The sequence below is a fragment of the Pelmatolapia mariae genome, linkage group LG1 (assembly GCF_036321145.2).
Source record: "Pelmatolapia mariae isolate MD_Pm_ZW linkage group LG1, Pm_UMD_F_2, whole genome shotgun sequence".
In the NCBI taxonomy this organism is placed as follows: Eukaryota; Metazoa; Chordata; class Actinopteri; order Cichliformes; family Cichlidae; genus Pelmatolapia; species Pelmatolapia mariae.
The window spans coordinates 8,025,001-8,045,500 of NC_086227.1; the positions used below are offsets into that span (position 1 = coordinate 8,025,001).

Genomic DNA, 20,500 nt, shown 5'->3' on the forward strand with positions numbered 1-20,500 from the left:
AGAGACATTCTTGATAAAAAAAAAAAAAAAAAAAATTCCTGCCATCTACCAGGATGATAAAGATGGGTGGACTTTTCAGCTAGACACTGATCCCAAACACACATCCCAGGAAACTCTCAGTTGGTTTCAAAGAAAGAAAAAGCTGCTAGAATGGCCCTGCCAATCACCAGACCTGAATCCAACTGAAAATCTATGGAAATAACTAAAGCTCAGAGTTCACAGAAGGGCCCCCAGAATAATAATAATAATAATAATAATAACTTTATTTATAAAGCGCTTTCAAACAAAGTGCTGTACAGCTATTTGAAACTAAAAACATAAATAAATAAAAGTGATACATAGCAATACAAATAAAAAACACAATACAAGTTAAAAACAGTAAGAATTTAAAAACTAGAAGTCATAGAATTAAGACATGTAAGATAGGGTGAACAAATGTGTCTTCAGCTTAGTTTTAAAAACCTCCACAGAGCATTCCTGCCTAATATCTTGAGGGAGGTTGTTCCACAGAAACGGGGCACGAAAAGAAAAATCACGCTCTCCAATTGTCTTTTTTCTGGCTCTAGGAACCTTTAGAAGGCCAGAGTCCTGAGATCGTAGAGCACGGGATGGAACATAAAGGTGTAAAAGGTCGGAGAGGTATGAAGGTGCCAATCCATTTAAAGCCTTGTAGGTGAGCAGCAGGACCTTAAAATCTGCTGGAACCTGACAAGATAGCCAATGAAGAGATCTTAGTACAGGGGTAATGTGCTCAAATTTCCCAGTTCTTGTTAAAATGCGAGCAGCTGCATTTTGCACCATCTGTAGACCTCTAAAACTTTTCTTTGGTAGCCCAGAAAGAAGAGCATTACAATAATCAATACGTGAAGACACAAATGCATGGACAAGAACCTCTGCATTGTCGCTTGACAAAACTTGTCTGATTCTGGCTATGTTCCTCAAATGATAAAAGGCATTCTTTGTTATCTCTTTTACATGAGACTCGAAGGAGAGCACCATGTCGAATGTGTAATCTGTATATGTATATACTATATATATAATGTTCTTCCTCTCCCTCCCCCATTTTTGCACATGTCGAGGAGCGTGTCAGATTACATTTCACTGTGTGTTATACTTGTATAACTATGCATGTGACAAATAAAGAACCTTGAACCACACGCCCAAGTTTTTTACCTTGTCCCTGCAATTTATGACATTGTCATCAATTTTCAAGATGAAATTTTGGGACAAGTGCTGAAATTTTTGTGGTCCAATGACCATCAACTCTGTCTTATCAGTATTTAGGAGCAAGAAATTATCCGATAACCAGCCCCTAATTGCACATAGACAAGATTCTAGTTTAGAGACTTCAGCACAATTTCCAATGGTTAGAGGAACATAAAGCTGCAGGTCATCAGTGTAACAATGAAAGGTTACATTAAAAGAACGTAAAAGAAGACCAAGAGGCAGCAGATACATAGAAAACAGCAATAGAAAACAGAACCTTCAGGATTTGAAGACTGTGGAAGAAATCACACCTGAGCAATGCATGCAACTACTTTCTCCAGGTGTCTTAAAGCTGTCATTGCCAACAAAGGCTTTTGTAGCACTTTTAAAAATATATTTACTTAGAAAATTGGAGATGTGTTCAATACTCATTTTATGTGCTGTAAATAAAGATCATAGAACTTTGGCTGTAAAAGAAAACTTGTTTTGAGATCATGCCAATTTCATCTGTTTTTAGTACAGAGATGGTCTCCAGCCTGGTTTGTAAACCGTGAGGTAACTGAAAGAAAATGGGAAGCAGCTGAATAGGAAAGAACATGCATAGATTCCAGTCGTGATACATATTAACATGCGTGTTTAGTATAAAAGTATGAAATGCAGTTGCCTAAATTTTTTAACCACAGTCACACAGACCTAATGCAGACTTAATGCAGCATTAATTTGTGTGTGTTTGTGTGTGTAAAATAATGGATGTAGCTTCCAGGTACAAAACCCCCCCAAAACTAACCAAATGTGACGTACCTAAAGCCTGTATTCAGTCTGAAGGCCACCAGATGGCATTAGCTGTGGTTACAAAAATAATTTGGGTACTATTGAAGTCTACGAGAAAACAGCTTTCTGACTTTACCACTGTAAACACTTTTCTGCTACGTTTATGGTCTCAGTCACTCGCTTTTGGTTATTGAATAAAAAATTAAGTCTATTTTGTAAGTCTTGGTCATCGGTCACCTCAAGACGCTTTATATTGTAAGGCAAAGACCCTACAATAATACAGAGAACCCCCCCAACAATTAGACGGCCTCCTATGAGCAAGCCCTTGGTGACAGTGGGAAGGAAAAACTGAACCAGGCTCAGGGAGCAGCAACCACCTGCTGCAACCAGTTGGAGGTAAGGTGAGGGGAGTCATGTCATTACAAATTATACAGACAATATACCTACACCTAGAGTGAAGCATTTCCAGAAAGAAGTGAAATGCTGTCATTTGTACTTGGTGTGGCTACACTGCTCTGTCATCACTAACAGAGTGAATCGTGTTGCTCTTAGAGCTACTAAATCCTGACCAACTGTTACCCCTGTAATCTAGGAAAGAGAGAATGTTTCAGAGTTGGTTGACTCTATACAGTGTTTGTTAGAGCTGTGAAAACAAGAGAAACAGCATTTACTGCAAGATTACTAGCTATTGCATTAGCTTTTTGAGCAAGCTGCAGCCTATTAAAAGTCACTTAACTGAGGCATTATCCTTACTTAGTGGACCAGGGACATGTAGTTACTTCTCTGGGAAGGTAAACACCAAGTTAGTGTGCAGATTACAGTGAATAATCTTCACTGACTGGCTTTTAACTTGTTATAGGCCCATCATATGCAGCATAATACAATTTTATTGTCTTACTAATAGCCCGGGATAACTTTTAACACATGTTCACCGATGGCTTCTTGTTTCTTAAAGTTTTCTTGTCAGGCAAACCTAAATACTGAAACCTTATTGTCCTGTGTGAATCCTTGAGACTGAAATAGACCAGTGTCTCCATGTATTTTTTATTATTGGTCATTAACATTGCAGATGTATAAGTTAGGGAGGTGTGGTAGTTGATGTTGGAAGGACATGCAAAGCGGCCGGCCGTGTGGCAGTGTTGTTGGTGTGGGGGTCAGTAATTTTGGAGCATTGTTGATGATAAAAACAAGGTGTGACTGCTTTCAGGCATCTCTCTCTTATGTCCTCCTTCCTTCAAGTGAACCAGTGTCCCGTGAAATTGGGCTCTAAATTACGAGACTAGTGTGCTCTGTGCAAGGGGTTTAAAAACGACTCGCTCTGCAGCTAAGGACATTGACTGGACCACAACAGTCAGCAAACAGGCGATCTGCAGGCCTGACTTTGGTTTGAGACTGGTGTAGTGTTGATAAAAGGAAACAATCTCTCTGTTTATCTCCTTGTGGAGGATGTGACGGTTATATCTGTTTCATCGCTGTCATCATTATCAGCGTCGGCCCATGACAGAGATGGTGACGATTTTGGAGTTCCAGTTATAAATCAGAGCTGTTTCCCTGTTTGTCTTTCCCCCCCTCTCCTCCCTCCAGCGAGAGATTGTCTTTATTTGAATAATAAGGCTCTTATCTCAGTGAGTTGCTATTGTGCTGGCCACTGCATTTCCTCAGTATCACTCTGTCTTCTTCCCCTCTGTTTTGTCCTTAATCATACATGCCTACCAACCCACACACACACACAACGCTCATTCACTTTTTATCTTCTGTCCTGGACCTCACCTCTCCTTGTCCCTCTTTCCCTCCACTGAAGGTAATATAGAGATACTGGATTCTTAAACATAAATCAGGCTGTTTTTTCCAGAAGTTTTTCCATCATATTGAGTTCACACTACAGATTTAATCAGCTGTCTCACTTATAGAGGACTGTTCACTATAGTGCTAGCAAGCCATTTCTGAAATATTAAACTGCCCATAAGTTAAATCACAGCACAGTTGAACTTGCTAAAAGACAAACTCAGGCATGTAAGCCTTAAAATGTTGAGCCTAAAATACAGATCTGAAAGCACTCATGGGTGTCTTCATTCCTGAGAAAGTCAGTCAATGTTTTGACAGCTTTGAAAAGACTGTCATGGATCATCAGTTACAGGATGTGCATGTACTGATTTGTCTCTGCCTCAACATCCCAGATGGAGATGTAACCTCCCCATATGTTTGAACCCGCCCAAATCATATGCTGAAAAATAACATACCGAAGTGGCCAGGCTTTTCTGATTGGTTGATCCTTTGGTTGGACTGGCAGTAGGTGGAAAAGGCCATTTGTCAGCAGTATCTGCCACTCAGGTCGAAGCCAACAAGATGTGGACAAAAATCTATTTCAGCATTAATGGAATAATACCACGGTTAATGTGCCACCTACCGGAGCAGAACACAAGGTCAACCCGAGGTCAAATCCATGGATGCTGGGTTGCAGATATCCCTTGATTCACAGTCATGGCCATGTCAGATTAAAAAAAAATAACCCTGCCTTGAACTCTTTGAGAAACATGTTCTAACCTCTTTTTTTGTTCATTAACCCCTAACTCTAACTTTAAGATGTTGGGATAGTGATGTGTATTTCCTCTCCTCCTAGGGTTACTTCTTGCTGTTTGAATCCATGTTGGACTCTGTCCTGTATGCCAGAGACCTCTACTTGGCTGACGGGGGCTCGGGTACGTCACATCTTCTGTTGTGTTAAGTCATCATTACAAGATCAAGACAGCAGAAAGGATGGTTACATTATAGCCAGTTGTTAGGCTAATGATAGGATTACATTGAGAAATGTTCTTCAGAGAAATGGGAGTGCATGCGAATGTGTTAATCACTCAAAACTGAGTGTGTGTGTGTGTGTGTGTAACTTTGTAATCCCTGTTTCAGACTGAGACCAAAGAGATGCAATTGAATTCACAGGCCAGTTTAATTTTACTGTGCACGTATCAGTGTCAGCCAGTTAATGGAAGTCATCAGTGGCTATTATATTAACAGGGATTGTTTGGATTGGTTTCCTTCTATTTTCTACTTATGTCAGATGGTACACATTGATGCAGAGTTTGGCCTCCAAACTTTCTATTTTTGCCCCAGTAGCAACTTGGTTAGGTGTTTTTAGGATATTTGGGTCAAAATGATTGGACCTTATAATGGAAACTACAGCTTGACACACATGGAAAGACCTCTCTCTCAGGTCACCCCATCCCTGCCAAAGTCCCAATTTAATGACATGTGCCAAATGTGAGGGAGCTAAAGAACGGTTCCACCACAGTGCCTTTAGTGGCTCTTGGGGAAATGAGAACGAGGTCTCACATGCACACACATGTACACACACAGAGGGACAGCCAGAATGACAGTACGTAAAGAGACAGATCTTTTAGTGGGAGAAATCAGACAAGTGAACGTTTGAAGTACGTGAAGCAAAGCTTAAAGGTCAAGATAACGTATGGTTCATCATGAGCCTTTCAACTCTTATGGTCATAGCACAAGCTGCTCTCATTGCCTCTACTGAACCATCGCTCCACCAGAACTGCAGAATGTCAAATGAAAACACTCAAAAACAAGAAAAACATCTGACAGCAACATGGACTTAAAGCAGTGGAGCACTTGAGTGTCTGTCTGTAATGTCATCAACAGGATATAAAATCCAAAGTTAACCTGAGGTAGCCTCATTTAGATTACTTGCATGTAACAGCAGCGTGATTAAGTGACTTTTATTTTCCCATAAATGCACTTCTCATAGTTCATTATCTCCTACACTTACCTACAGACAGCTCAATCAAGTTATTGCATGTTACTTTTGACAAAGTAATTCCAGCAGCATGTTCCTCCCTGCTCCCATTGTGGCTTCACTATTCCCAAAGGAGTTTTTAGGAGTTCATTGCTTAGATATAATAATAATGAATAATAAAACACGCCAGGAGGGACAAATGATGGTAATTATTTTTGTGTTACAAAAGTAATTCATGCTTCTTTTTCATTTTTGGCTCTCTCAGATATGTTTGATTTGATAAACTACAGTCTGATCAGCCTGGACAAGATTGTGAGCTAATGATTTACTCTGCTTTCTGCCTTTATGAAGCCGGGTTAGCGGTTCTTTCCCCGAAAACTGTAAATGAAGTCAGCAGAAGATTGCTAATAAATGGCTAATTTGGTATGCAGGGTGCCAGACACTAAAAAGAAGTTAGTTACCTGTGACAGTAATATGAGTGGAGCCTTCCCTCTGTGGTAAACATCCCCAAGGCAGTATTTGTGCAAATAAACACAGCAAATATTCTGTATAAGTACAGCTAGACAGCACCTTCAGTTTTTCAAATTTACCAGTGTTTGGCAATAGTAAAGTTGTTGTGTCACCTTAAATTGATCAACTTCTGTTCTCGAGTTTGTTTTAAGATTTTCAGTGTGTGTTCACATGTCTTAGCTGAGTTATTAGTCCAGCCCTGCAGCACTGCTGCTGTATGTGTGTTTAAGCTACATTAGAAGAGAGTTACAGCAGCTCCCTCATTCTCCCCACTACATTAACCTCCCCTTCATCCTTAAATGTGTCCCTGCTTGCCTGGCGCAGCACAGCGTCCAGGGAAAAGGGATCTGTTTTGTCCCATGCTCCCTCCCACACCGTCTTTCCCTCATTCACAGCCGACCAATGGGGGAGATGGTGAGAGAAGGAGAGAGAGGTGGGGGGGTAGGCATGAAGGGGGCATGAGAAATGGGCTGCGAGCAGTGAGTCGAGAAGGACGCAGATGTCAAAGCCATGAATCTGGGGACGCCCGTGTACCCCCCCCCCCCGGCACGTTTCTTTTTCAGCTATTCCACAATACCCCCTCCTTTGCCCATTCATCTCTCAGTCTTCATTTCTTTTTCAGTCTTTCTCTCAGACCATCAGTCCAGATTCTGCCCAATCAGCACCTCTCCCCTCACCTGGCCCTAACTCGGTTCAGTAATCAGAGTAAAATGAAGTGACAAGTCCATTGTTTACGTGCCTATGTGTTGGTGAAAATGTGTGTGCACAGTCATTAGGTATAGTGACACTCACAGGGTCACAGGCAGGCTTCAGCTAATAATGAGAAGCCATGAGATACCCATCACTGAGCTGTCACTATCCATTCACGCATTTTATAGCCTGGTGGGTCGAAGGTCATGTGAGACTGAACACAAACACGTATGGCAGAAAAAATGATTCAAATGTGATCATTTTAAATCTATAAATATCTTCTGTGCAAAAGTTTATGATATGCTTCACAGGAAAAACAAGGCCAGGTTTGTCACATTACACGTATATTACAATTAAACAATCCATTGCTTATAATATTTTATTCTTTACCCTTTCCTTTATTACATAAAGTACTTGATAAATTGATTTTGTTTCATGTTGTTTTTATGTTAAAAAAAATCTCAAAATATTGTCCTTTTTCCATCATTTCCAACTGCTGCTTCATTCTAGGGTTTTGCATTTCAAGACATAATAAAAAAAATCTTGTCATTACAGGTTCTAAAATGAGATACAGCTTGAGATGAACAGCAGCACAGGATATTGCGTGATTGTTGTGGTTACCCTGTTTCATCCAAGTTCAGCTGTCTGACAGATGGCTTCACATTTAACACTAGTACTGGTATACAGTGGAGTTCATGATCTAGTCACTGATTGCAAAATGCGTAGCTCCTGTGGCTGCAAACAAGCCCAAATCATCACCCCTCCACCACCATGCTTGACAGTGGTATGAGGTGTTTGTGTTGATATGCTGTGTTTGGTTTTCCCCAAGTGTGGCGCTGTGCATTTTGGCCAAACATCGTCACTTCGATCTCGTCTGTTCAAAGGACTTTGTTCCTGAAATCTTGTGGTTTGTTCAGATGCAAACCTAAGCTGTGCTACCATGTAGTTTTCAGAGAGAAGAGAAGTTTCTCTAAGAATTGCTCAGTTTGACCTTGGGGAGAATTTGGTGGGATGTCCACTCATGGCAAGAGAGGAACACATCTTGAATGTTTTTCAGTTGTGAATAATCTTTCTCACTATAAAACGATGGACTTGAAATTGTTTGTAAATGGCCTTATAGCCCCATTTGCTTCTCTAAGATCATTGCACTACATTTTTCCTCCTTGGCATTGTGTTGAATACTTCAGACGTACAAACCGAAAAACACCAAAACTTTGCTTTCAAAGAGCTGCTCACACTTGCCTATGATCAGTTAATCAAGCGCATTTGATTAGCGGCACCTCTCCATATAGAAATGATTCCTATAGAAATTGTGAAATAAAGAATACGTGATGTAATTCATGTTTTGCAGTCCATCTGAAGTCGTACTTATCTGATTTTAAGACCTGTTAAGAACCAGATTATTTTTTATTATGTCGTGATATATAAAACCTTAGAACTCAAAGAGTTTCTTTTTCCTGTGATTGTTCGTCATACAATTTTTTTAATCACTTTGTATTTGTTGCAGAGGAGAAATAAGTGACATGAAGATAATGTTAGTGTGATGTTTGTGTCCTTGGACGTGCGTTTGTGTGTCTGTGCGTGTGTGTCCCCTTGGCAAAGTCTAGTGCTGGACACGCCTACTGTAGCAGGGATTACCTCAAAGGTGACTTTGAGTACTTTGGTAGGCATTAATATGTCTGTCTGTGGAACAGCTATCCTGTACTAAAAACTCTTTACGGGTATATAGTTGACATCAAAACAAACCCCAGAGTATGACGATGGTTGTGATGTAAGAATGTATGTCCATCATGGCTTGAGTCACAAGGTGGTCTCTAGTTAGGTTCTAAACATTGTTTATTTTTTGGTTGTTTGCTATAGATGTCTTTAGCACAGGGGCTGATACTTGCATTACTAGTAGCAGGAGTAGTTTTATATCCTCATGAGTGTTTTAAACTCTAGTTTAGGCCCTAGGCCTCAGTGTTGACTAATGTTGCTTCACAGTAGGAACAGCAATGGCTTCAAGCATTTCAGCTCTAACTTAATCACCAAGCATATTAGTCATCCAAAGAAATTTATTCAGATGTGAAAATACAATGACAAGACATTAACTCATGTTTAATGCTCATTTTGTGATGCAGATAGTTCATTTGATAGACAGTGTTATATAATTATAATACATCTTATAAGAGGTTTTTTCCTCTTATAAAATGTATTATAGGCGGCAGGATATTGTAAAAAATTTGGAAAATAATTTAAAAAACGTGCTTATTTTTTATCAGTAATTATTTTGTGACAGTTAAAGTTTTGGGGTCATGCCACAATCTTAAATTGCCTCAAAAGGCTACCATTTCATATGTTTCTGTAACAATCCTCAATCTGCTTTTCCACAAGTAATGAATCAGTCGTAGTCTGGGATCACACCAATTTTAGTTTTTTCTCCCTCATTCTTTATCACCCAGCATAGTTATCAGTGTTGCTGCTGAATGAGAGAGAGAGAGAGAGAGAGAGAGAGCAGGCAAGTGCAGGCAGAGTAACACTATTATTGATGCTGTGGAACTTTCATTAGCACCTAAAGTAATGAAAGGGATAATGGACAGAAGGAAGTTGTTGGTTGGGTTTTTTGTTTTTTTGTCTTTGTGTCTGCTTGAAGGGGAAAATGAGTTAACGGTTTTTTTCCTCTTCTTTTGTAAAGTAATTTGTGCAGTAGAGAAACTTGACTCATTAAAACTTGGACTGTCAGGAGAGTGTCTCAAATCTCACAAGTTTAAGTCTTATTGGATGGTCATGCTTCCTATGCACAGTTTCTTGGTGGACAGCAGTAATATTTAGATGTTGGTGGACAGAAGTTATCCAGTGCACAATGCTAACTTCTTGACAAGATATTTCTTGTGAGAGCTCTGTGCACAGAACTGTGAGTGCAGTTTGAGTGCTGATACTTAATGGCGATAAAGCATTAGTACTTGACTTCTTTTATGTTTTCAAACTGATAAAGGGGAGTGAATTTCTACTAGATTCTACATTTTTGTGGGAAATGTTTCTGAAGAGTGGAGGCTAGCCATGGTTTTGGAATTGGATGTGTGTCCACACCCTTTGTCTTGAGCCATTTAGTATTAAAGTAAAGTGTGAAGAATGAAAGTAGGACAAAGTGGTAATCAGGCCAATGTTTTGTGCACATGTGATGGATACAGTCATTAAAGGAGCTTCATGAAATTGATGCAAAACTCCACACCCCCAGGATCTCAAGGCGTTCTCTGATTAAATTTGTTGAATAGTTTGTGAGTTATTAAATTTGCTGACATTAAGGATGTCTCATCACTGAGAACAGACATTTATGGGAGCAGATTTTTTCACTCTCTCCTTTAGTTGTGATTAATGATCTTTTGTGTGGAGTAAATAAAATCCCAGAATATTCTCTCATTGTTGTCTGGGCAGCCTTCCAAGTGTTCAGGATACAGATTCAGTGTCCTTCAAAACTGTGGACAGTGATACATATGTTTGGTGCTGTTATTTTACTGGAGTGTGTTTTGTATTTTTCGGGAAATTAAAGCAACAGTTAAATTCAATTTAAATGCATTACCAACTGAGGAGGGTCATATCACTGTTTAAAATGCTTTTGGGGGATTTATCCTGTTTTTTTTTACCTCATGGGGACCCAGTACGGACTCTTTATGCCGGCGAGGCGTGATTGCGAATGTCGCTCAGGTGCATCTGTCTCCCCTGCAGCTGCACCGCAGATCATGCCCCACCACAGACTCCTATGAGCAAGTGCTTAGGCGACAGTGGGAAGGAAAAACTGCCCTTTAACAGAAAGAAATGTCCAGCAGAACCAGGCTCAGGGAGTGGAGCCCATCTGCTGGAACCAGTTGGGGGTGAGGGGAAGAAGACAGGGCAAAGACACGCTATGGAAGAGAGCCAGAGTTTAATAATAACTAATAACTGAATACAGCGAGGTGTATAAACACATAGTGAGCGAAAAAGGTGACTGAAATAGACTGCAAACAGGTGTAGCATCAGCAGACAGGGTGCCGCAGTCAACTTTAGTTGGAAGATGCTGACTTGTCTACAAACACTTGTTAACTACTAGCCGAGCAGGAGTAAAACTTGGAAGTAGTGCATTTGAGACCAGAAATGGAGAACATCCACCTTCAAAGTAAAAGTTGCATGTATTACTGTACCCAACACCTTTTTAGAGTTTTTACTTTGAAGGTAGACGGTCTCCATTTGTGGTTGTTATCGCACTTTTCATACTTTCACTACTGGTGAAAGAGTAGTTTAGGAGTGCTTGCAGACAAGTCTTCATCTTCCACAAAAACTCTGAGCAACCACAGCAATCTGCTTGCAAACAAAGTATTTGCAAGGAGGTTTTCAGTCCAGCACTGTGTTGCTCTTTGTGAATGCCATCATTCCAGCAACCACTCACGAACTGGTTGTGGGAATACTCAAAAAGAACTAAGTGGCAACCATGATAAGAATCTGGGGAATTTCAATTTGTTTGCTCTCTTATACCAAATGTTATCAATTCCGCTGACTCCACCCACAACTATAAGTGCAAGTGGTCAATTCAGCTGCACCTCATAGGGTACACAGCACCATCCCTTACCAAAGTAAAGGAGATGGAGTTTTCCTAAGTGATGCACCACCCATCACAGGAAGATCCTCACACATTGCTGTTGTGTTTTCTATTTTAAAGTATTACATCGTGGTATGTTGTATATTTTGAATGAACCTATAAAGAACTTGCACTATTACAATATTCATAGTTCAGTATTTATGAGATTGTGCCTTCTGTAAAGCAGTATGTAAGATGAGTAAACAAAGATCAATAGCTACATTAAAAAAATAAAAGCGAGAAAGAATATTTTATTTGAACTCTATTTGTCGTAGTTGTCTCCTCATTTTTAGTGTTGCTCTATTGCGTGCCTTTATCATCATCCTTAAGCAATATTACATAGGTCACAGAGACTGAAAGCTGAAATATAGGCAAGATTTAAAGTAAAGATTAACAGATCGATGAAAAAGCTCAAAGTGGGCAGGAAGAGAAGGTATGCATGTGCTGAAGGATGAGCAACTGTTGTCAATCTTTACAAGGTCAAGAAAGGATTTGAAGGAATATTCATGTTATGGAAAAGAGATATAACCTAAGTGTGTTTTGTTTTGTTTTTTGGCTATTTGACTTTAGCCCAAATTTGGCAGTTTCTCTGCTGGATGTGAGTGTTGAGGCTTACTGATCAAACAGTGGTGATGCTGTTTTACTAATTTTGTTCATTTGTTTGTTTCGCTTCCTCACAGTGTACCCAGACCTTTGTAACATCAGCCTGGCAGCTGTGGGTGATGTACAGAAGCATCAAGACCGCATTGCATTCTGGGATGATGTATATGGCTTTAACATGACATGCATGAAGAAGGCTGTGGTGCCAGAGGCTGTGGTGGAAGTGTTGAAAGCAGACACACTCATCTCTGAACCTACAGTCATACAGGTAAACATTCAACCTTCCGTGTAGCTCCTTTGCAAATCCAGTGGCAAGGCTGATATTTAAAAGTAAAAGTAATGTCCTTTCCCAAATAAAATGACAATACAACCTGAATGGTTGGCTTGTCTCTGTATTTATTTGGGGTTGTTTTTGGCTGGACACACAGTAGATAATTAAACGTGACTTGTCAACCAAAATAACTACTAGAAACTTTTTGTCTCTTTAAGTTAAGTTCTATTATTTTTCTTTATCTGACTTTGCACAGATATTTTTGATCAAGCTTACAACTTTGACTTTTTTATTGTTCTGCCTTATTTGTGTTGGAGTGATCAGAGATCAGATATTCAATTTTGTCTTCGTTTGATGACACGAACAAGTAAAAATGTTCTGCAGCAATACACCTGTACACACAAATGGGAGAAATAGAGTCTTCAGGGCTCAGGCAGTTAAAACATCGACAGAGAAAGAGAGCTGCAGTTAGCCGTATAGAGAGATAGGGCCTTATAGTTTGTGTGTGTATGTGCATGTGTGTGTGGTGATGCTGTAGAGCTGGGTGATTGATCTGTCTAATCCTTGTTTAAGTTCTTCTTAAGGAAACTTCATTACTCTCAGCACCCCGAGGACAGAGTAGGTTTTAGCTGTGCTGGTGGGAGAGTGGTATACAGAGAATATGCAGATAAAGACACAAGGAGTCTCATATCTAAGAACACCTTTTGTGGATATATCTCAGAAGGAATGCTCTTTCCTCTTTTCTCTAATACCTTTTATATGTGGGGGCTTTTTTTGCCAGTTGGCCTGTTTGCTAAGTACCGTGTCCTCCACCAATCTCAGAATGTGATGAATGAGGGTAGAACTTGATGTAATGGAATTTGAAACCTCTAATCGATAGTTTCTCCCCTCCAGTGACAAATAGACAGCCCCTCTGCCCAAATTACAAGGACTCTCATCTATTGCCTCCCTTTGATACGATCCAATAACATTCCATTAAAGCTGGCTGCTATTCCGTAAAATTGAGAGCCCTTTCATGGAATTATATATTCCAGCTAAGCAGATAAGTTTTTTTTTCTCTCAGTGAGAAGAGATAGCAATGTTCAATCTGAGTAATGTTGAATTTGCTCCCTTTGTATATGACTTTAAACCTGCCTTATGTTATGCAGTTGTTTCCAATCATAAATAGCTTAAGAAGTCATTTTGCTCCCTGGTACTCCAAATTGTTTCTTAAGAAAAGCGCAATGTTTGCTACATACAGTAGGAGAAGTCATTATTCGATTCCCTGCTAAATTTGTAAGTTTGCTCATTTACAAAGAAATTAACAGTCTCTCTAATTTTTATGATAGTTTAATTTTAATAGAGAGAGAGAAAAAAATGCAGACAAAAAGCAAACAACAAAAACAAACACACAAATCAAAAAACACATTACATAAAAGTTACTACCCAGCCAGAATTCTGGCTTCCACAGATTGGCTGTGTATCCAAAGGTTACAATCAATCACTTAACTACAGATACTACAGATCTCAACTCGTATGCTTAAAGCACTGTCCACAGAAACAGTTTCTTCCATGCCAACATCTCCACCGCCATTGCCAAGAACACAGAGCTGTCAAAGGGCCAGGGACAAGGTTGTAGAGCTACACTAGGCTGGAATGGGCTACAAGACTATCAGCAAGAAGCTTGATTAGACAAATATTGGTGCAGCCTTTTGGAAATAGAAGAAATATAAACAATTTCAGTCTCACTGCCTCATGGCGTGAGGATGATCATGAGAAAGGTGATGGATCAGCTTAGAACTACACAGGAGAACTTTGTTAATGATCTGAAGGCAGTCGAGACCACAGACACCAACTACACCATCAGTAACACACTACACTGTAATGGATTGTAATCTTGCAGCGTCTGCAAGGTCCTCCGGCTCAAGAAGGCACATGTACAGGCCTGTCTCAAGTTTGTCAGTGAATATCTAAATGAGTCATAGAAGGCTTGTGAGACAGTGCTGTGATCACATGAAACCAAAATCAAGCTCTTTGGCATGAACTTGACCTGCAAAGTTTAGAGGGAGTGAAATGTACGACCCAAAGAACACTATCCCCAAAGTCAAGCATGGAGGTGGAAACATTATGTTATGGGGCTGTTTTTCTGCTAAGGATACAGGATTACTTCACTGCCATTAGATGATACCATGTCTTGGAAGAGAACCTCCTTTCCACAGCCTAAACAGTGCAGATTGGTCTTCCTGTGTGACAATGACCCAAAACATACTGCGAAGGCAACAAAGGAGTGGTTAAAGAAGAAGCACATCCAGGCCATGGAGTGGCCTAGCCAGTCTCCAGACCTCAGTCCTGTAGAAAATCTGGAGAAGGAACTGAAACTTCAAGTTGCCAAGTGGCAGCCAAGATATTCTGCCTCTCTCATTTCTTTTTGAGAGAGCAAACTTACAAATTCAGCAGAAGACCAGATAATTATTTTCCCCACTATAGCAGTACAACTTGTTGGGTCTGTGCTTCCACAGGCCCCGCTGGTTTAGAAACTTATTCCCGTTAACGAAGCAAGGAAGCAAGACGAACAGCTTTAACCGGTTTTTACTTGCTAGCAAGGGAGGCTGGTTGGAACCAGGCTCTTGGAGCTAAACGCTCCTCACCTGTCTCCTAGCCAACTTCAAATAAACAGCATTCCTTGCAGCCTTTTATTCTGAGAACACAAGCATTACTAAACAACAAAACAGAACCCTCACACAGGATGTCCCATAATAAAACACTATAGCCTCCCCCACCAACAGACTGGCTGGGGAGGTGGTCAGAAACAAAGGAATGTCTTTGATCCTACAGTTTGAACCAAGACTTACAAATTTAAGTACAATAATTTGACATTTAACAATTTGACTCCAACAGAACTGTATTCCTCCACTACCAGTAAGATTCTATCCAAAATCACTCTATATTTAAATCTATATTTTACTTTTTAGTCTGATCTAATTCTAGTATCTGAGTGATGAATGTAAAAACAATATCCTCTATGTTTGAGTCCTTGCAATCGCCAAAATGAACAAAGAAAAGTGTTCTTGGCATGTACTCAATTTTCTGCTTTTGGCTCTCAGCTTCCTGTTACTATTGAGAGCTGTAGTAAGTAAATTGTCACAGCCCTAATTAGTCACCATAACTGTTATAAAGTAACATGATTCATTTAACTGATCTGGGTGCTCAGTGGGAGAGTGTATCTAATTAGAGTTGCTATATAAATAATGTCGGATGATTGTCAGAATGCTGTAGAGGAAAGTCATTTTTCCCACCCTTGACAGGATAATAGACAGGTGCAGGATAGGATTTAGGAATCATTTCCTCTTTTGTGACAATTGTAGGGGATAGTACCCTTTAAAGAGCCCTATAACTGGGCTGCAGTCAGCTATTTTTCTCCAGTAGGGAGAAAGCGCTGATGTTAACATGTTCGCATTGACTTCTAAAACACAACATAGATTAACAAATAGGGATGGGTATCGTTTAGGTTTTATCTGATACCGATGCCAAACTGGTACTTTTGAAACGGTGCTGGTGCTTAAACGGTGCTCGAACCGGTGCTTAAAGAATGGAGAACACAAACTTTGTCCTAAAACCCTCTCATGTTTAGCTGTTTTTTTTGTAAAAAGATAACAATGTTAGCCTTTTCTGCAGCTATAGGGCATATGTGGTATCACTCTTGGCTGGAAGCAGTGCTTAAACAATGGAAAAAACACAAACTTTGTCCAAAGACCTCTGATGTTTAGCTGTTTTCCACTTTTTCTTTGGTCATTTTAGCCTTTTTGGCCAGGGTGAAGGGAGTATCTGCCATCAAACAAGAAGACAGCCGCATGTAACTACGACGGTGTTTGCTAGTTCACCCTTACGTGCATTAATTTAATAATGTGGTTAGCCTACTCAACGTAAATTACACACGAACAACATTAAGCTACTCACGCAGAGAAGAACGGCTGCTGCTGCTGCCATCATCATCCGTCATTATTTCTGCTACACTGGCAGGGCTAGGGGCCAGGACTCTCCTCTTCAGGTTCTTGGGGGATGTTGCTAACTCCGGGTCCGATAACAGGCACCACACCCGCAGTAGATGTGCTCGGTGCTCGGTCTTGCAGCAAGCTATCAAATTTGGTGCATTTCTCGGCTTTAAAAAAAAACGCTATGCGTCTCCAGGTGTTTCATCAGATTCGAGGTGTTACCTCCTTTGACAGTATCACAGTATCAGCTTAAAGCACTTGTTGCAGGCTGCTGGGTTTGCATCTTTTGCTGTGAAGTACAGCCAGACTTTTGACTGCTTCGCCTTGGGCATTTTTAATCTGTAGCTCTGCTCTAAAAGAACGTACGTACCTGGGCCTGCCTACTATCCTTGGAAAGGTAAAATGATTGGCTAGAATCCAGTGTCTGACATCTCTGGGGAAAAAAAGCACCGAAATAAAGCACCGAAATAAAGCACCGAAATAAAGCACCGAAATAAAGCACCGAAATGCGCGCTGCTTTTCGGTCTGGTTACTATCGTTTATGTCAGAACCGGTGCCATTACCCGGTACCCATCCCTATTAACAAAGGCATCCTGTTCAGCACATTTAATTTTCTCAGTAAACCATTCTGTGTACAGGTATGTTATTTCCAACGTGTCAGCATTGGTTCTCTCAGACATAGTGACAATAGAGAACTACTGGGGAGATTTTGTAAGATAGCCACACTATTATAAGAAATCTCTACTCGCCCAAACTTGGTGAAGAGCTTTGATTTGACCAACTCTGCTGTTATGAACAAACAAACTCTGCCACAGACTCTTTGTAAAATTCAAAAGCAAAGTATACCAACAAGTTTTTTCTGTTATTCTTTGAATTACTTCACAGTTCACATTGTCATTATTATTATTAATCTTTTTTTATTTAAGTTAAATGCAGTGTATTTTATTTTGATTGTGTGTGTGTTTTGCCTTTTCCCTACAGACATTTGACTGTAACAGAGTGTGTCTGTCTGAGCTGGAGTTTTCATCAGATTTCCACTTGAAGATAACAAACACCACAGACTGCACGGTAAGTCAGATATATACTACTGGCTTTTGTTCATTTGTAGTCTGTCCACGTGTTACACAAAAAGCCCCTGAAACAACATTGTACATCCACAACCATTTATCAGAAATACTGCGTGAAAGGAACAAGGTGGTACAAACAGAAGAGATATCTGTCAGCACGTGCTGATATATTATGTCTCTGTATTGTCTCTCAGTTGGATGTTGAATAGAGTTTCAGCTTGGAGACACCAGGCTAATGTGACTTTGGCCTGCTTTGCTTTCCATGTCATACATAATTAATTACTTCATCACCCACAAATACTTTGTCGGTTAAAAACATGTAAGCACATATTAAAAGAAAGGATTTCAAAGCTAATCCAGCCTTGTTAACTGGCAATATTCAAACCACATTTGTGCATGTCCTTCCAAAAGTTTGCTCAACCTGTTAACTTATTTATTTTTAGCACTCAAAGCACATGTGGAATGATGAGAACAACTGTAGTCCTGTGTGAGGCACTATCTGACTCCTAGTTGAACCTGTGAGTAGGTCAGCTTGACCAAAAACTTCAGTACAAAATTGAAGTGCATGGCACCAAAGCATGAAGAATGCTTTATGAGTCTATTTGGACTGGCTCTGGCAGCCACCATCAGCCCCTCCAGTCATGCCACCCAATTCCATGAACTTCCTACAGCATCACAGACACATTTCTCTCTGCAACACCAATAATAACCACCCAGCTAAAGAAGAGCCTCGCTACTGTGGGCTCTGAGAGAAGTGATTTGTCCATACCAAAGCCTATTGTGTTGAAGCAGCTTTGTGCTGTGCTGCAGTGTTACCGCACTGGTGTATGAGTTTAATGGATAATCAATAGGTGGTTATTATCTGGCTTGTGCTCCCTGGGTAAGGCTGGTGGATTTAATGGGATTTGTAAACATCCTTTCATTTTTCCTGTCTTCTCTGCTCTGTAATTGAAAACATCCCGTTTCTATTTCTGGATTGTAAGTCCAGTCATGTTAGAGGTAACAGATGATAGGATCATACATTACGGAAGTGGTTTTTCAGTTTATTGTTATTTTTTGGCAATACTTTGTCCTGCTTTCTTCCTGTTGTTTCACGTTTCTTATTATTCTCAGTTGCTGTGATGTATGTAGGAGGACAGATACTGTATGTGTGTGTACGTCTGATGTGTACAATTTATCGTTCAGTCATGCTCGTTTCATGTAAGGTTGTTTTGGTTTTTTTTGCATTTATAATGCAAGTACTCTATGAAGTGTCACTTGTGTAAATTGTAAATACCTGCCTTGAGTATCCAGCCTGCTTGTCTCAGGATTTACAGACGGACTGTTGCCCTGTGGGAGTAGCATGTTGTTACCATAAAGACACTGACCTGTAGTCAGTATTGGCCACAGCTCCTCAGTAGTAGTTAAGATAGGGGTGTGTGAAGGGTAAACTGCTCCTGGACCAGTGCTCAGGGATTGGTGAGAGAGAGCTGCTTCTCCTGTCCTGTGATGGAGCGCCTGCTTTTGTTCTCCTGTCGACAGTCCATTCATCAGCTCAGCCTGCCTAACCTTGCATTAAATGAACAGCACAACCCCTGCGTCTGCGCCGTTCACGCACAAGACAAATCCTTTCACTCTTGCTGTTTTTTTTCCAGTCCCTTTTTCCTTTCCTCCCTCTTGAATTCCACACACTTTGCATCCTGTTTACATGCAAACATTGAAATCTACCTGCTGTATACAAACTGTATGTGCTGAAATTTTCATTAAAACTCTGACTGGTCTGGCATCTGTATCTTTTTTTTTTTTTGGCTTAACCCTCTAAAGCATTGCTACCATCATGATCCATTTACCTAAACTGTAGAGTGAGTAGCAAAATATCTCACCCCCTCTCCTAAGGGTGGAAAAGATGAATGCTGATGGCATAGCAGGAGAGAATAAGTTTCTGTCTGTAATTAATTTTAACACTGCTGTCTCGGTGCTACTGACATAGCTACTGTAGCGCTACGGAGAAAAAAAAGTGAGCAATCCATCTCTTACCTGCTTTCCATCAAATCTGAATTGGGTGTATAAGGGAGGGTGGGGGGGGGGGGGGGGGGGGGGTGGCCTTCTGGACTGACAGGACAGGTACTCTTCAACTTCAAGGACAATTTTCAGAAATCCACTCTAACTCTTAACAATGCAGCACTATGCAGCATTTTGAGTTAAGCTATCAGTTGATTGTCAGAAAAAAACTGCCTTGGCAGGTTATTTCCACTTACAAATCATCAGCATACTGATTTATGCAAATGTCCTGGAAGTTACAGAGGAAGTGTTCTGAGTTTAAACTTAAAAGTCTGCATGTCTGTCTATAGAAGGGTAATACACGCAGCACTTTTATTGGCTAGATTATATTTGATTGAGGAAAAAAATGTGCTTAGAATGTGTTTTCCCTTCAAATAGCATTGTCTAACATCGATGCAGTTCACTATTACTACTGTTATTATTATTATTGTTATATGCGATGACAAAGTTGTATAAAGCTTGTTCTGGACTCCCTCAAGTTAGGTCAAAGGAAACTGATATCCACCAGGTCCTTAACACTATGGCTACTGATTAGTAGCCACACTGATTCTAACAGTAGTAATTCTAGTATGTATTTATGAATAGTGGTTGTAACATTCAGCACTGACAGCATATAATGCAACTCCAATCTACTAAATTTGGTAAACCTGTTAATTAAACAAAACTGTGACCTGTATAAAATTAGTCAGTAAATACAGGATGTAATCAATTAACAGATAATTAAAAGAGCCTTTGGCCTGATTAGTGATTGATTACGGGATGCTCCTTCACACTGTTTTGGAGAAGTTTGGGAAACAAAGACCTTGGAAAGACTGGCATCTGCTAGAGCAGCCATTCCCAAAGTCAAGAGTGCTGCGGCCCCTCCAAGATATACTTAATTTCAAACTGAATTTCTCTTATTACTTGTTACTGTGCCCACACTTTGGGACAAACAAATTAACAGTGACCAACGCCCAAAGGTAAAGGCTTTAAAGTGACAAAGCTGGAGTTTGTCTTCATGGCGTGTGACTATGCTATTTTAACATGCCCTCCACTCGT

General features: G+C 40.2%; 1 protein-coding gene across 2 annotated transcripts in view; it reads left to right on the top strand.

Moving 5' to 3' along the window:
* Positions 1-20,500, top strand: part of prmt3 (protein arginine methyltransferase 3) — a 54,916-nt gene that overhangs the window by 19,088 nt on the left and 15,328 nt on the right. For both annotated transcript variants that reach the window (XM_063481365.1, XM_063481284.1), the window contains exons 11-13: positions 4,598-4,676; positions 12,194-12,381; positions 17,337-17,423. In XM_063481365.1, coding sequence (XP_063337435.1) covers positions 4,598-4,676; positions 12,194-12,381; positions 17,337-17,423 — 354 coding nt within the window. The remainder of the gene's footprint in view (positions 1-4,597; positions 4,677-12,193; positions 12,382-17,336; positions 17,424-20,500) is intronic.